At 28.5% G+C, this 18108-nt stretch overlaps 3 protein-coding genes across 8 annotated transcripts; 1 reads left to right on the top strand and 2 right to left on the bottom strand.

The window, feature by feature from the left end:
• Window positions 1-355: 355 nt before the first annotated feature.
• LOC101214279 (laccase-4) lies at window positions 356-6888 on the bottom strand. The gene is made up of 6 exons (XM_011660184.2): window positions 6726-6888; window positions 5247-5398; window positions 2977-3221; window positions 2737-2865; window positions 1228-2148; window positions 356-803 (listed from the first exon to the last, which is right to left on the bottom strand). Exons 1-6 carry the CDS (start codon window positions 6834-6836, stop codon window positions 673-675), a joined length of 1689 nt encoding a protein of 562 aa, XP_011658486.2. The 5' UTR covers window positions 6837-6888; the 3' UTR covers window positions 356-672.
• Window positions 6889-9087: 2199 nt separating this feature from the next.
• LOC101215237 (vignain) lies at window positions 9088-10420 on the bottom strand. The gene is made up of 3 exons (XM_031886648.1): window positions 10234-10420; window positions 9752-9984; window positions 9088-9639 (listed from the first exon to the last, which is right to left on the bottom strand). The coding sequence occupies exons 1-3, from the start codon at window positions 10418-10420 to the stop codon at window positions 9466-9468; spliced, it is 594 nt and encodes a 197-aa protein (XP_031742508.1). The 3' UTR covers window positions 9088-9465.
• A 4722-nt stretch (window positions 10421-15142) lies between these two features.
• On the top strand, window positions 15143-17957 carry LOC101210530. 6 transcript variants are annotated; one of them, XR_004214223.1, is made up of 5 exons: window positions 15144-15534; window positions 15696-15794; window positions 15888-16031; window positions 16890-17002; window positions 17716-17905. XR_004214223.1 is itself a non-coding variant. In XM_004154179.3 (4 exons), exons 1-4 carry the CDS (start codon window positions 15157-15159, stop codon window positions 17782-17784), a joined length of 690 nt encoding a protein of 229 aa, XP_004154227.2. In that variant the 5' UTR covers window positions 15143-15156; the 3' UTR covers window positions 17785-17957. The 6 variants fall into 6 exon arrangements, 4 of the variants coding, with proteins under 4 accessions (XP_004154227.2, XP_011658480.2, XP_004145259.1 ...); XR_004214218.1 differs by having other exon boundaries at window positions 15218-15534; window positions 15693-15794; window positions 17716-17957; XM_004154179.3 differs by lacking the exon at window positions 16890-17002 and having other exon boundaries at window positions 15143-15534; window positions 17716-17957.
• Window positions 17958-18108: the final 151 nt, after the last annotated feature.

Raw genomic sequence — 18108 nt, 5'->3', positions numbered from 1 at the left:
TTCAATTTTATGTAGTATAGCTAAATTTTTTTATTTAAATCAAATGTTTAAGGACTGTATTTGTAATTTTAAAAGCTTGGAGACCAAAATGATGTAAACATAAAAGTTTAAGGACTAAATTTATAATTTAACATTTTTATTTTATACAACTAACCAAGTATAATTTGCACATTATAGGTGTATGTTAGTTCTGTATTTAGGAAACTTAATAGGTGTATCTTTTATTAATATTTTAGTGCACTAAATATAGAAGATTTGAACCACATATCTTAGTCAAACTATACTCATTTTTCTGTACGTTTTTAAGTTAATGGATGTAAAAGAGATTATATATATATATATTGAGACAAGAAAGTATAAAAAGATCAAATGTTAAGAGGCAGTACTAAATTGTATTGAATTGAATTCTATACAACAATGAATGCAGTCTATAAATTTAAAATTTCCCCTATGAAAAAAATTGCTTGCCATTGAACCAGACTCGTTTGCCATTCACAATTGGATAACCCTCAAGCAGAACAAAGAAGAATCTCAAATTTGTATTATATAGAAATAAGCAGCTGCTTTCTGTTTGCTCAGAAGAACTCTTGGCCTTTTAGGGCATTTCCAATATTACTTCAGATTTCTTTTGCATTTACATTTTGAACAACTCCATGGGGCTTTTAGGCTCACCTAACATTTAGGAAGGTCACTTGGAGGAGGAAGAAGAGACTCTTCTGGCCCTCTGCCATTGTTCACTACAAATGCCATCTTCAATCCCCATGTGGTGTGCACTTCCAAATGGCAATGCATAAACCATACCCCTGCCAAAATCAACAACAAAAAGAAAAACCTCCACAAATTACACATTAAGATATATTCATTTCAATCGTTTTGTTTACAAAAAGACAAACAATTCTTTATATACTTGAGCTATTTTTCAAACTTTTGTTAGTTGTCATTGTTACTTTTGATAAGTCCATTTTCAATAATGATAAGTTGGACCGTTATACTATAGGTTAGATCGTATAAAGCAAATAGTTTCAATTTCTTAGGTTGACAATTGCATTGTCTATTGTATTTAGAATTTTCAACTTAATGTGGAAAGCGTGCAATCGTTTGTCAATAACTTCAACATTCTGTGCTAGAATTGAAACTTTTAGAAAGCAACCAAGATATTAGATTCTAAGTTATATAGATTGCCTTTATAAAAATGTCTTTAGTTTCCAGCAAAGCAAAAGATGTTACCTGGATTATCAGCTCTGAATCTGATAGCAACCCATCCACCAGAAGGAACCCCAACTGTATTCCTCTCCACAGGGTCAACAAGATTGAATTTCTCGGGATCTTTCTTGTGATTGAAGTTTCCTAAGCCACTTCCAACAACAAAGAAGTTGAATCCATGAAGATGAACTGGATGATTCTCTGGAGCTATCATTGCAGTGTCTTGTAAAACTAATTGAACCGTAGAGTTGTAAGCCAGTCTATATAGCCTAGTCCCTTTCGTGGTTTGCAAGTTGCTTGGCTGCTTCCCTGTATAGTCGTATCTTATCGGTGGATTTGCAGGAAAATCATCAGTAAAAACACCATCTATATTGAAGTAATGAGCTTGAAGTAGTGAAATGGTTGGCATAACAAATGTCACATTGTTTATATCAGCCACCACCTGGGTTCCACTTGAGCAAGTTTTGCAACGGTTAACGCCAAGGCCAACTGTGAAAAACAAGGAATGATCAACTTCTAATGATACTCTAGCAGGGTATTGTTTTGAGTTCAAGCTCCTTAAGGAGTTTGTGAACTTTGTTGCAATTAGAGTAGCGTTTTGGGGAGGTAGGCCAGTGAAGCTTGTAGGGGAAGTAGAAATTGTTCCCGTGTAATGTAAAGTAGCGGTGGCAGTCACATTATCAACAGCAACAATGGGGGTGTCCCTGAAAGGTGATGCTGAAATAGCATATTTGCCACTTTTAAGGTCGGCGGTCAAAAGTGCATTTGTGGTCTGCCCGGGTGCTATGAAAATCGTGTCGGTGATGAAAGGTTTCGTGTATGCAGCATCTACTTCGACAACAGTGAGTTTGTGGCCAGCAACCTTGAAGAATAGTTCTTCATTCAGTGCAGCATTGATGATTCGCAGCAAATATGTCTTACCAGGTTGTACCGGCATACTGAATCCTGAGAAGATCAAACATGTCCATAATCATATTAGAAGTGTCAAAATTGATCAGTCAAAGAATGCCGGAACAGAGCAAGAAATCTTCATTTTAAATGAGAATGCTAAGGAATAGAACCAAAAGTTTCAATAATACATAAAAATACTGAATATACAAATACTTATCAACTTGACATTTCAAGTTTAATGGTACTTTCCATATTTTCAAAGCGCAAGGCACAGTCTAAAGAAAAATGTCTTCTAATATCCATAACATTAGACACAACCAAAATGCAACACCTGACTGATGAAACTCACAATCGCATGTAATAAAAATAGGCATATTCACAACTCATTTATTTCCTCTAAAATTAGCATTGACGGTCATTTATTAGGCTTCGTACTCAGCTCACAAGTTAGAGAGGGTAAACAATATATACCAAAAGATTCAATGTATCCCTATCCTAACAATTACCAAGAATTCTCTGAAAGGAATCCCCAACTTCTTTCATGTCAGTTAAATGCAAACCACCACCTCAAACAGACAAACCCAAGCACATGATTTTGATAAAGTTTCACAAACTAAATGCCAACAACAAACATCCCTTTACCTCGAGTGAGGCAGCCATTAACAGGCCCAGGATGGCCATTGATGGTGTGAGCATCAGAGACATTAGGAGCCAAACCAGACTTAGCAGCCTCATGAACAACAGCTTCAACATCAGACTTCCACCACTCACCTGGAAAACCCAAAAACAAAAATAAATAATTGGTTGGTGTATTTCAACAAAGGAGGTACCATGCATAACTAAAAAAAAGGCAACCATTAGCTCAATTTAACCATCAAGTACCCAGTATAAGAACCAGCTCCTTATGGGGCGTGGGGAATGGATAGGGAACTCCAAGTTTGGGCAAAATGACCACTGCACCATAGAGAGTGGCTCTGAGCCAAAGAATATGAGCGTGCCACCACAGAGTGCCTCTCTGGCCGGTGATGGTGAAGTTGTATACATAGCTTTGTCCTGTTTGAAGTGGACACTGTGTTATATAGGCAGGCCCATCCGCCCATCCTGTCCTCAGCTGTCGAATGCCATGCCTGAATTGAGTTGTAGCCATGACTATGAGAGTATTCATTAGAAATGATCATCACCATCATGCTATGCTCTTGTTCTTTTTATAATACTCACATATCGAACATCGAAATCCTACTTATTTATCTTTGGAGACAGTATCTGATTTACTAAATACTTTTTTTACATCACTATAGTCATATTGATTTTTGCCTTTGTTTTGCAGTTATCAAAGCTTAGAAAATAATTTTAAATCAGATATAAATTATTAAGATTGTGAAAAATAACTCTTTTAGCCATAGATATCTCGAGGTTTCAAAAGATTACATATTTTCAAGTTTTACCCTTATAACCTCAAATTTTCATTAAATACTTGCTTTTAAAAGTAAGTAATTCGACACTTTGATAATAGGGTTCATTAAAATTTAATTTTTATACACATATTTTATAGTATGAACAAAAATAATATAATATCCTAGAAAGTTACTAATGTTTTAAAATTAAAAAATAAAATAATAATGAAGATTTATAATGTCAACTAATAACAAACCAACATTATAAGATTTAATAATATTCTAATAATCACTCTAACATCATACATGTAACACATGTTTTAAACTTCTATAAAATATAAATTAAACTTAGCTAAACCACCGAGGGACTCTTAGATTCCAAAAATTATGATTAAAATGGCATAATTGAAATGTTTATGAAATTGAAAATTTCACCACGGAAAGTAGTTTAGTTGGATGGAGGATAGGATTGGTTGAGAGTTAGTAATATAAATAGAAAAATTCAAACTTGTTTTAGTTAATATTGTTAATTTCTTTTATATTGATCAGTTGTAGATTTAATTTTATCGTTATATTATATAAAATAAATTTTAAATTTACTCTGTAATGATTAAAAAGGAGTTTTTTTTTTTTTGCAAAATTAACAAAAATATTTATAATAATAGAGCCCACGTCATAATATTTTTTAATTTTGCAAAACTACATTTAAAAGTGATGATCATCTGATAGTCTTATAATTATCGTATTATAGACATATGATTACGTTTTATAGCTGTCTGATGTTACTAATTTTGTCATTTTCGCAATATGCAAAAAATTGGTATCATGAGATGTTTTTTTTAAAATATTTTTGTCATTTGATGTAATTTTTTAATTAAAAATAGTAAATTTAATAAAATATTTACAACATATAGCAAAATTTCATATTATATCGATAGTAGATACCTTCTACTAGTAACATTGATAAATAATGATAGAATTTAAAATTTTCTATAATTTATAAATATTTTAATTTATTTTAGTGTATTTGAAAATGCGCTTTATTTTTGTATGAACATTTACCATTAGGTTGGGAGGAATTAGGATGTTAATTGTATAACCAAACTTTTAAATTAATTAAAAGCTATTAATTGACAATCTTTTTTCAGTGATACAGAAAAATTATTATAAATGTTAAACTACTCCAAACTGTATAAATATAGAATTTCACGATATAGAATTTGAAATTATATGGTGGGTAGAATTAATTTTATTATATTTTATAAATATTTTGGTTCGTGATATTATATTTTTGAAAATCATCTCGTAAATAATTTATTTATAAATATAACAAAATCATAATTTTATGGATTTGCTATAGGTAAGAAAATATTTCTAGTATTTCACCATTATTTAAAATAAATAAACATTTTTCCACTATAAAATTTTAAAACCAATTACTAATTATTTAGTTATTTTTTTTTATTTTTGAAATATTTTTACAATAAAAGATATGTTAAAAACTCTTTGTTTTAGTCCTCAAAATTTGACTTGAATCTTGGAAACACTCTCGACATATGTAGATAACAAAACATAAAAACTATTGAGCAAAATTAAATTTTCACAAATAACCAAAATTAAATGATGATTGAACAACCAGTTAACAATTAAAATTAAGTAAAACGGAGATTCAATTAATACTGTAAAAGAAAAATTAAAGTGCCTAGTTTATTCAACATTAGAAGGAATAAATGATTTAGTTCGAGAGAGAAAACTGACCAATGAATGCTAACGTTATACGGGACGTGGTTAACTACTTTAATCAAAACAGTGTCGTCTTCTCTAGCGTAAATAGTGGGACCCGGAAACTTTCCATTAATAGTAACTATTGGCTTACTTGAACAAAGTCTCGTAACCTTCCTCATCACCACCTACATAGAATATAATCCTACAAAGTTATTAGGATAAACAATTTTTTAAAAATGAATGTTAAATTGATTCACTTTAGAGGTAACATATTTTTTTTAAAATAAACTTTTTAGTGCTTAAATTAACTTAGTGAATACAACATAAAACACTACTAGAATAACCAAAACAAAAATAATTCAATAAATCCTAACTAAATTGAACTAATAGATTGATTTTATTATATATATAATTGAACTAATCAACATATATTGCTTAAAATCTGCCTACATAAATAAGTTTCTCTAATTCTATAATAACTTTTTAAGAAAGAAATATAAATTTTTTTTACTTGTTTCAACAATAGGAGAAAAGAAAACACTTAAATACAATTATATGAAATATGAAGTGATATGTCCTATGAATGTTGGAGAAATATTATAAATATTAATAATTATGATTTATAATCTCTTGCAATTTCCTAAACGTATTTTTCTTTTTTCTACTATCTCTTTTTCTTTTTATTATCGTGTTTGATAATTAATATGTATTTCTTTTAAATGGAACTTGAATTAAGGAAATAACTTTCTATTAAACACTTTTAGTTTTAGTTCTTAAACATTTTGTTTAAAGATTATGTTCCAATTATATATATACACATTTAATTTAAGAATGACAAAAAAGATTATGGTAGATTACATTGTACTTTTTCTTTGGAGATAAAAGGTTTAATTATGTAATTATTTATAAATTTTGTGATATATATATACATATAGTTGTAGCAAGGGAGAAGTAGTTGATCAACTTTGCATTGAAATTTTTGTTAATGATATTTTAATTGTTTACTTGCCTCATAAAAATAATTTAATTCAAATCTATTCAATCAAATCCAATAGCGCTATATAAGTTTTATTTATTGATTTAGGATTACAAATCTAAGTAGTTTTACTTCTCAAACTTTAGAATTTAGAAGGTAAGAATCTATTAAAAATAAAGTTTGAAGACTAAATTTCATTACATCATTTTTACTAGACAATTTATTAACTCTATCCATTTTATTTTTAGAAAAGAAAAGAAAAAGAGTAAAAAACTCACGTGGAACAATATTATATTGAACTCATTTTCTAATATTCTCTTTTGAGTTTTCTTAATAGGACGCCATCTCCGGTGACCATCTTTTCAACTATCGAAATAGTTTGTTATACAATTTAAAAGAAAAAAAAGTATTATATCTTACATATACGTAAAGACATTATATATTATTGACTAAAATGTTGGAAAGGTTTGAAACTACAAAATAAATAAAAGGAAAAAGAAAGAACAAATGAATGAATTAAGGAAATATAATCTTACGTTGAATTTATAATGGCGGACGAGGCATTCCACCGGCGGCGGCGACATGAAACAAAAAACCACCGTTAGCACCGCTGCCAAGCCTCCTCTGATGAACCACAGCGTCGCCATGTTCTATTTTTTCGCTCTTTTCTGTCTCAATAGTATCGATGACTATGAGAGAATTATACAATGGAATTTGAAGCTCTCTTTTTTCTCTATATATATTAATGGGCTTCCTTATAGAGTCATTGCACACTTATTAGGTAGACCAAAACAACGCTTAACACCAAAACTTGTTATTTTATTTGCACAAATTCAAGCCAATGGCAAAAAGATGGATAATTAAATTATAAGTTGATGATGAATTTTATTAAGACTAAATTGTTCTTGCCATAAAATATATCATATAATTGTAACCATTAAAATGGTCATGTTGATAATTATTTAGCTCCATCTAATAGCTATTTTTCTTTGTTTTTGTTTTGTTTTTTTAAATATACAAAAATATGATCTTAGTTATTATGTTCAAAAAATAATTAAGTTTATAACACTGTTTACCTACCATTTCTTTTTTTTATTTTTTTTAGAATGCTAGGTTGATGTGTAATTTTTTAAAATTTTGTTAAATTAAATTGTTTAAGTAAAAAAGGAAAAACAAAGATACAACAAATCACAATAACTAAATGGTTTCAGAAGTTTCTCTATTTAGAAAAAAAAAAAAAGAGTAAAATTTAGGTTAAACAATTATGTAGTTGGATCCATTATCTAATAATCTTCTAGTTCTCTATTTTTGAAAATTGGTTATCATGGATTTGACATAGAAGACTAGACTCAGTTAAGTCAAATCTTATTGAAGGAATAATCTATTTAATTGATTTGTGAGTTTGAATTAGAAAGTACTTAACAATCGAACAACTATAGCATACGAGTTAATGAATAAAGATATAAATATTACAACGATTTAAGTATTGAATTATATATCAAACATATCACCACGTTAATCTATATGAGTTATTTATATTTTAGCCTAATTTATTTATTTTGGATATATTTTTATGATCAATTATGAGCTGGTTTTTAGAAAGAGGAAATTAAAATGTATTTCAAACAATTGGCATAAACATTTTTAAATTGAAGTGTTTTTGGTTAAAACTATGAAGAGTGGTTCTAACCCAATAACTAAAGAAAAGCACTCCTTAAACTCTTTTTTTTTTTAATAATAAAACCATGCTTAACAAAATAAAAAATTAAATAGCAACTAGTAAAGTGCTTTTAAAAAAATATATAGTTACATATTTTTTTACGTGAAATTTTGCTCATTTGTAAAAGTTTATAAGTGAATAAGTGAACATTTTGAGAATATAAATATATCAAGAGACTAGTAATGAATATAAAGCTATAAAAAATATACCTTGATCTAAAAAGCTATAAAAAAAATACAGCACAGAAATCTAGTTAAACTACATAATTTTTTAATCTCACAAATAATCATCAATAGAAAGTAAAATTACCATAACAGACAACAATAAATTTGATTATATATAGAGATGATAAAACTATTATATTATTAATAATGAATTGAAGAAATATTAATATTAAGAAAAAGAAAAGATTTACTTAAAAAATAGAAAGAGAAAAAAGAAAAAGAAAAAGAAAAAAAGAAGTCAAGTAGAGAAAGGAGTTGGAAGGATTTGGTGCAACCGTTAATGGGGTAAAGTACACCCGATTCCTTAGCTAACGTAACCAATTTAGAACCCCATGGATTATTCCCTCTAAACTCTCTCTCTTTCATCCACTCACTTCAACTTAAACCTAAATATATAATCATATTCATAATATATTACAACTTTTTGTTTCAAGGATTTGAGTTAGGTCAACATTTAAAGCTAATTAGATCAATATGGGAATTACAAAAACATTAGCTAAAACATATTTCTTACATGAGAATAATCGAGTAGAGATTTTACTGGAATGCATTTGTTGGGAAAGAAATCTTGGTTAGTTAAATTTCAAAATATTAGTTTAGGTTCAATTAAATAATTAGTTGTGCTCCTAAATTGAATTTTGGAGAAGAAAAAAAAAAAAGGAAATCACCACCACATATTTAATTATGCTCCTAAATTAATTGTGCTTCCTGACCATCTAAAATCCAATTGGGTCTAAAATTTGCTATCTATACCAATTTCCCTATTATGATACCATCTAAGCTCATGCTTTTTCCTCAGTTAGCAAGTGCAAGCATGAAAATGCTCAAAATTTGCAATCATTAGTGAATAAAGTTAGACTACAATTATGAGTGAATAAAATGAAATGAATAAAATCAGAAAATTGTGGAAACTAATTATTTATTTAAATAGGAATTGCTACACTGAGGAAAAAGCCAAAGCCAAAGCAGGATGAAATGTACTTTCTGCGTTATTTTCAAACAAATAAAATCCTATCCCTAGCTTAGCTAGCTATCCGGTTCTAAGAAAAAAGAGTTGGGAAATCAATACTTGACCGGAAAGGCAGGATACATTGCCATTCCACATACACCTTGTGGGCTTCGTGTTCCTCGTTGCATCTTCATATAACCATTCATTCCCCATTGAGTTCCATATTGGTTTCTTATTATCCAATAATCTCCCTCTTCATCACTTCCGTACCCAACTACCACTACCGTGTGGTCAATTCTAATTCCGCAAAAGTTCTCTTCCGTAAACATTCCCTGCAAATAATTATCAATTTCTTCTTTTAATTATGTTGCACCAAATTATAATTAAATTATAACAACAAAATTAACTACACTTGCCTCTCCATAAAATTTAAAGTCACTTCCCCTTGACGCTATAGACACTGCTACCGGTTGGTGTGCAACTGCTTTCATCAAAGCGTACTCGTTGTTTCGAGGTACATTCTCATATCCATCAATTGTCACTCTCTCGTTATTAGGCTATTAGTGAAGTATATATCAAACACAATACACATAATTATATTATGATCAATAACTCACTTATATAATAAATTTATATAGTTTAATTAGAATTATATTGGTTTAAACTCACTCCTCGTCTACGACAATATCCATCTCCGGCATAATATGGATAGTTATTCTCAACGGTGATTCCACCATTTTCCATTATGAACTCAAATGCAGAGATATAATCTCCTCCACGACAACCACCGACTTTATAATCACAATCCACCACTTCTTGCTCTGACAGAGATACCAACTCATTTGTTCTTATTTGGTGAATAGATTCCACGGCAGCCACAGCTGCAAACGCCCAGCAGCTTCCTGTCGAACACATAATTATTAGTTATAAGGCACTAGACTTTAGAAAAATTATAAATTAAATTTAATTAATTACCACATCCGCCTTGATTTTAGAAAAATTATAAATTAAATTTAATTAATTACCACATGCACCTTGATTTTGAAAAAATTATAAATTAAATTAAATTAATTACCACATCCGCCTTGCTCCTTTTTTCCTCCAGTCGATTGAAGATGGAATATTTGTTGCTCGTTCATACATAAATCCACCAACACGACCACCAACCTTGGCATGTAAGTTTTTGTAGTAAGTAATGTTGGAACCATATGTCTTACTGAACTCATCATCAGACATATCAGCAAACTGGTTAAGCTTCAATTTTAATGATTTTCCCATGTGGTTCACTTTGAACACATGTTTTGCATTATCTTTGAAGACCTTGAAACGTCTGTCCATCTCATGTTCATTCCTTGAGATTCTATGGTGGCTACTCCATCTTTTATAGAGTTGCATCAAACTTTTTTCAGATTCAAAATCCTTTCTTTCTAGCTCAAAGCTCTCACATATGTGAGAGATGAAAGCAATCAAAACAAGGAAAACAATAAGAAATTTCATCATGGTCATGTGGAAAGAATTATAATAGGATGAATTGATCGTTGCCAAAGCAGTTTAAGCCAACTTATATAGGCCTTTACTCAACTGTATAATCACCTCTTTCCCTTAAAATGAGTGGTTAGTTTTTTCTTGATAATAGGATACTTAGTTGAACGGGTTAATTGATTATTTTACTTCTTTAATTTAAAGAAAAAAAGTTAATATGGGATTTTTTTAAAATAATCATCCTAGAAAAAAAATATTTTTAAAAGCAATTGCTTTTATATATATATAAATTACAATAATTAATATTTTATATTCACATTTTTTAAGGGTTATGATTATCGATTTGTTAATATTTTGTATGTTTGAGATTTTTGGACATAAATGCAATTTAAATCTTAACTATATCAATTTTAAATTTATAAGAAAATAAAAGTTAGGTTTTATTGTTAAAAAAAATGTTTAAAAGCGAGAAAAAAATAACTTATTTGTTTCTATTTCATTTATTTAATAACTCACAAATTTCATGTAACTATAAATACACAAAAACGATATAGACCCAACTAATTTTAGTAGGGAAAATTTAAGTTTTTTATTATCTGTATACAATTTTACAATCTGTATGATCTTAGTAATGAAAATAATATCATTATCTTTTTAATTTTATTATTTGTTAATATTATTACGTATGAGAATATTTTTCTAGACTCATAATTGTAACGTTTTCACTTTAAAAAGAAATTTTATTTTTGAAGGATTATTATTTTATACAATTAACCATGAAAGTAAATAACTAAACAAAAGAGTTATTATTTATATACAACTAACCATGAAAGTAAAGTAAAACTATTTTAGAGAATACTCAGTGTTAATATTTTAGAATTTAGAAGTTGACATATTATTAAAATAAAATATAATTTATTTTAATTTATTTTTAAAATTTAACTGTTTGTTCTGTGAATATTGTATTATGATATATAAGTTAGAAATAGAGAGTTTGAGGAAAAAGTTGGAATCTAAAAAACAAGTGAGTATAGAAAATGAAAACATTTCAAAATTAAAAGTTGATAATATTATAAGTTTAAAACCACTTATAGTCCTACATTTTTCTTTTTCTTCTCATTATTTGCTACTTTATTATAAAGTAGATTATTAAATTTTATTTATTTATTTTTGGTGGATGGTTTTTTTTTTTTTTTTTTTTTTTTTTTTTTTTTTTTGCGATTTATGATCTCTTGGTGGTTCTTTTTATTTTTCGATTGTTAGTTGTTTTTTTAGTTTTGTTAGTTTTGGATTTGTATTGATATTTACTCTTTTTGAATGTTGTCTTTCTCGAGAAGGTAAAACTTTTTGTCTTTCTTTTTAATGCCATTCATTGTAATATTATTTTGGGTAATTTTATTTTACTTCACTTGTGTAATTTATTTTTTTTGGATGGTTCAAAATATTTTTGTTTGGTTTCTTTTTATGTTACATTTTTATTTATTATTTTTCTATCTTGGTTGATTGCTTTCTCTAGTTTTATTTTGTTTTCTTTTTCAATTATTTGTAATTTGTTTTACCATTTTTATACTATATTATTTTTGTTTGGATCTACTATTATTAGACATATATTTTGGGATCGTGTTAGATTTTTTTTACTAAAGACGCTTCTAAAAATAGTAAAATTAAATAAAAGTATTTACAATTTATAGCAAAATTCTGAATTCTATCAATGATCGAAATTAATAGACTTCTATTACTGTTACTAATAGAAACATATGAGTGTCTATCAATAGAATCTTATATGTTAGTAAATATTTTGTCAAATTTGCTATTTTTGATAATTTCTATTTTTATTATCGGTTTGAATGTTTTTTTTCACACCTTGTCTATCTATTTCTTTTATTTGACCTTTCTTTATGAAATGTTGTATCTTTCTCTCTCTTTGGTAAAATTCTTTCACTTTTATGCCTTAGTTGAAATATTAGATTTGGTACGTTTTCTTTTACTCATTCGGTACATTTTTTGTAGAACTAATGTATAATTTGTTTTTCTTAGATGGTTCAAAATAATCACTCTATGTTCGACTCTTTTATATACCTGACATTCTTATTCTTTTAGTTTTTATTTTGTTTGGTTCTTCTATTGTTTGGTACAACATTTAAATATAATTAATTTTTTTGAACTTATTATATTATGAGATATATTAATTTGTTAGTTTTGTACTATCCAAAGCATAATTTTTCGTGAGTAAGAAGTGTAGAATGACAACTCTGTTGCCACGTGCCTGAGATGACGCAGAGTGGTCGACGTCTTCAAAAGAGTTAGTTTTTAAAGAAAATAGGAGTTGTCACCAATATTTTTTACGATTTGATTGGACATCAAAATAAAGGAAACCATTTTTTTTAAAATGGTTTGTGAAAATAGAGTTGAGTTCGGGAGTCATTTGTGTATGAGGGAAAGTATTAGCACCCCATAACACCCATTTAGAAAAATAGTGGTCAAATTGTAATAAGTTCTGTGAGAAATTTTCTTCAATATATAGTCTAATTGGTGGAATTAATATTATTCAACTTATAACTGACACAATAAATTTTTTGAAAAATAAAAATCAACAAAAATAATGAGATAATATTAATTAGCATGATTTTAGAGGATGATAAGAATTATAAATTCAAATTGTTATTAAAAATATGTATTATTTATTATTTAATAAATTTTTTATAAGTATTTTGGAATATAAATAACCTGAAAAAATATTAAAATATTAATCGAAAACTCTTCTTCAAATCAGATAATAATTTTTTTTTATAAATGTCTTGAAATATAAATAATCCGAAAATGTTGAATTTATGTTTGTTATTTTGTAGGGATATCAAACAAATAACAAGATTTTAGGGATATAAAAAATTTAATAACATAAGTTGAAAATCTAATTAGCACCACTCAAGATTGATTATATTTGAAATTAAAATTGTTATAACAATATGACTTTTGAAGGTGTTTAAATTAAAAAAAATTAATTCAATTTTTTAATAAATATTTTGAAATATAAATTATTTCAAAAAGGTTGAATTTATGTTTATCATTATATTATATAATAAAATATTAATAAACCGAAAAAAACTTGAAAAGAAATGGAAATATAATAAAATATGAATTAAGAAATAAATGGTTAACTCTTGGTTTGAAACCTAAAAATTAAAAAATCTGGTATAAATTGGAGGCATAAATATAGGAATGCTTGTGCAATCTTATCTAGCCCAAAAACAAAAAATTATTTAATATTTTTCAAAACTGACGATTTTTGCAAATACATTGTATTCGTGTGAATCTGTGATATTTGTATCATTTTTTACTTATACAAATACACTATATCGGTCAGAAATTTTTCTTCTCGGGTAAAATCAGTTAAAAAAAGTAAAAATAATTCTTAGTAGACGGTTTTGCTATAAATCTTAATATTTTTTGAATTTGCTATTTTTCAGTTTGTTATGCAATATTTTATCATTTTCACAATTACCTCTGCAAATAGAGGGGGTTTATTCACAATGGACCTTAAAATAGGATCTACTTTTCACCAATGCCTAAAATTGTTCCTTTCTTTTTAGCATGTGACAATTTTAAGAATAATAATAAAGTATATAACAACATTTTTAAAATATTGCAAATATAGCAAAATCTATTCTTGATAAACTTTTATCCCTCAAACCCTTATAGTTTGTCGGTGATAAATCAATATTTGCAAAATGGTCTATAAGTGATAAATTTTGATAGATTTTGATATATTTGCAACTAACGGTTAATCATATTAGGCTTTAAATTTGATGAATGTTATTGATAATTATTGTTTAAGTATAACTCAAAAGTTGATTACAAAATAATAATTGATGAATGACCCACCTCAAACTAGAAATGTGGAGTAATCCAATTCATCTAAAATTAAAATAAAACCTTATCTTTACATTACACTTGGACATTATCTTTACCTTCGTATAAGATCAAACCTTATAGCATATTTTGAGGAGTAGAATTTGTTGACTGTGACAGTGTTGTCGAATAATTTGTTAGGGTTAGAAATTTGAATTTGAATTGAAGGGAAGAAAGCAAATTGACGTGGATGAAGAAGAAGTCTAGCTAAGGTATGGGAGGCTCAAATGGTGGACCAAGTAAAAGGGTGGAAAGTCATATCATATACATAGGTAGAAAGATAAGGGTTTGGAGATATTTTTGCTGTTGCACCAAAAAAGTGAGATCCTTTCTCAGTTTTGGGCCCCAAAATCTCTGTACCATTTCACCTAACTCATAATAATAGCGGACATCAAACGTATTATTATCATCATCAAGACTAGTATTATGTCAATATTATTAATTGGCTATCCACCTCGTAATTTGAAAAGATGAGATTATGGGATAAATATGAAAATTGGGAAAAGAAAAAGAAAAAGAAATAAAATTATTTGAAAAAGGTTAGAATGGAATTACATTTTAAATATAATACATAAACATACACCTAAAGGTGATTATTAAAATTGAGTAATTTACCCAAACATAAAAAGAAAGAAGTGGGTGGGTAAAACCATTCCAAAACAATGATTTAGCAAATTAGCATAATGATTAGTTTTCATGGTTTTGAAGTTCCGTACGAAAAAATATCTAAAGAAAATATCTTAGTCATCCATACAAAACACCGACTCCCTCTTTCGTTCAAATACTCTTCACTGCAAACCAACGGAAAAGGCAGATTCAGAGAACCAACGGCAATGGAGAACGATAGAAGGCCTGGAAGGAGCGACGCTCGTTTATCCATGGAGGAAGAAAGAGAAATGGAGGCCAAAACTCGAGAGTATTTCAATGGCGTAGCACCCAAACGCCATACTAAGCCTCAGCGCAGCGAGTTCTCTGCTCATTACGTCGATAAAGGAAATGACGAGGACAATTACATTCCTGAACTCGCCGAGTTTCAGCGCCTTGAATCTGATCCTCACGAGGTTAATTAGTTTACTTCATTATGCACGATTTCAGCTAGTGGATTATCGATTCCATTCTTTAGGTCTCTGAATTTTTTCCAGTACACCAGTTGTGGGTTGAGACGTATATATATTGAAGAAATTTGTGGAGAAATTGAATTTTACTTTGAAATTTTTAGCAGAGACTTACTTATGATGGCCGTAACGGCAAGATCTCTGAGGAATTTGTGGAGACGAAGTATTATGATGATCTCAATTGTGTAGACAAACAGCACCACACGGTAATTCTCTACTTCGTCGTCCTATCGACCGATCGATCTGGCTGATCTGTGTGTGTGTGTTCACTAACGGAAGAAGATGAATTTTGATCTCAGACAGGAACAGGATTCATAAAAATGGAGAACGGAGATTGCAAAGGTTTTAGACTCGCACCAGATTCTGCAGATGCCGGTTGCTGCCATGGCTCTTGTAGGGGTAATCCGGCGACCAACGACTGGATTCCGGCCAGTAACGATCTGGTAAAATTTCCACGATTCACTTTCAACTGATTGTGTTGGCTTGAATGAATTCGTTTAACTGGAAGAACCTCTTTTTTCAACAACTACATTTTATTCTAATCATCATTCTACTTCTACTTTTACAGCTTGAATTCAGGTTGCATATATTAGGTTTACTAAACTCTGAAAAGATATAAACTTTTCCACCATTACTTGAGTTTGTCGCACAGAAAATTACAAATTTACTTCTGAATTTTAAAATTTGTGTCATTTAATTCAACCTTTTTAAAAAAAAAAAAAAAATTTGTTTAATAAGCCCTTGCTAAATCTAATATTTTCTAAAAAAATCAATCCACCTATTAAATATAAAAACTTAAAATATTTTGATTTTAATAAAATATGGATGAATTACTATTTGTGTTTAATTATGTTATTTAGTTATACTTGTAAATATTTTCAATAGTTCTGTCATTTAAATAATGTCTTAAAAAATTAATTTTATGTTTAGTAGGTAGGTGGATTAAGAAAATCCGAAGTACAATGAAAGTTGATGGACCAAAGAAAATTTTATAGTTTAGAAATTAAATACATCATTAAAAAATTAAGGTAAAGTTACAAAATTAACTCTAGAGTATACTAGTAGTAGTTACGATTATATCCTCAAACTTTTTAAATTTTTTTTATACATTTGGTATCTAGTTTCTCCAACTATTACAACAATTATATAAGTTTACGGGATCAATTTTAGAACTTCTATTTGTAACTTTGAAAGTTAATAGTTCAATTTTTACAATTAAAAGATAAAGGAAGTATCGACCTATTTGGAGTAGTTTTTGCAAATTTTCAAAACTAAAGGTATTGAAATGAACTTATTTTCAGGGACATTTTACTTTGGGCTTAGGGAAGCCAAACAGAAGTGATAATTAGTGAAGAAGAAAAACATGTGATTGTTGCTATTCTTAAGGAGTTAAGACGTTGCATTGCATGGAGAAGTACGCTGCATAATCTTTATATTATTTCTACTTATGGTTCAACTTGAAAAGGAAAAAAGAAACAATATTATGTGTAAACTTATGTTTGGTCACTTACTTTAGGTCTATGCTCTATGTGTAGGTTTAATTTTTGCATTTTGATTGTGTTAGCTTTTCAATTTCCCTCGTTATTTTGATTCCTAGATTGTGATCGCTGAAATGAATTCTACACATTTGAAATAAGATTCAATCAAGGATTGAAATATTTGTCACTATGTTATTATAGATAAATTCTAAAAATTGAAACTACTTACAAAACAAAACAAGAATTTTTAATAGGCTATGGATAATTTGATAGTTTGCTCTTTTTTTTTTTTGTGGTTATATTTGAAAATGTCCCATTGTTATATTTGTAAATTGGAATTTGGAGAGAGATTTTGTCTTAATATAAATACTCATAAAACATAAAAATATGGACTACTTGCAAAAAAATGACAAAAAAAACTGTTGTAGTCCAATAATATAAACTTTGCAAAAGTGACGATACAAGCCAAACCCGATTAAAATACGGCATTGAAATGGAAAAGTTATATGGTTCTTTGTGATTGCTATTTTGATCGTCCGATGATAGCTATTTGATACCAACATTTTACTTCCATCTCATTACTATATGATTTCTATTTATATCTTATTGTTATTTTATACTTAATGCTAATTCATTCTCAAATTATTAGGCTGAGAACAAAACGCAAAGGAAAGCTTCACGAGATGAACCCAAAGGTGGGATACTAAGTAGTCTGTGAATTCTATTCTATTGCTATCCAACAACAAGAGCACCAAGTACTTTGTGATCATTATTTGTCACGAGTAAATTGTGATTTCTATATGATATTAAGTAACAGAGTATATAATTCAGAGACAACACTCTAGCTCCCCTGTTCCCACTATAATAATATTATTGTGACTTTTCAACTGAGCATCTTGAACACTTCCCATCCTAACATGTAAACCATTTCATCTCTAAAATTCACTTAGTCGTGCACTTGCAAAATTTTAAGGCCCCACTAACAGATAAAGCCTTCCTTGGTTCAACTCCGCCACAACATTGTTAAATGCTTCAAACACAT

This window comes from Cucumis sativus, chromosome 1, assembly GCF_000004075.3.
Source record: "Cucumis sativus cultivar 9930 chromosome 1, Cucumber_9930_V3, whole genome shotgun sequence".
NCBI classification, from domain to species: Eukaryota; Viridiplantae; Streptophyta; class Magnoliopsida; order Cucurbitales; family Cucurbitaceae; genus Cucumis; species Cucumis sativus.
Note: the sequence above shows the minus strand (reverse complement) of the source record. Positions and strands in the feature narration are given on the sequence as shown.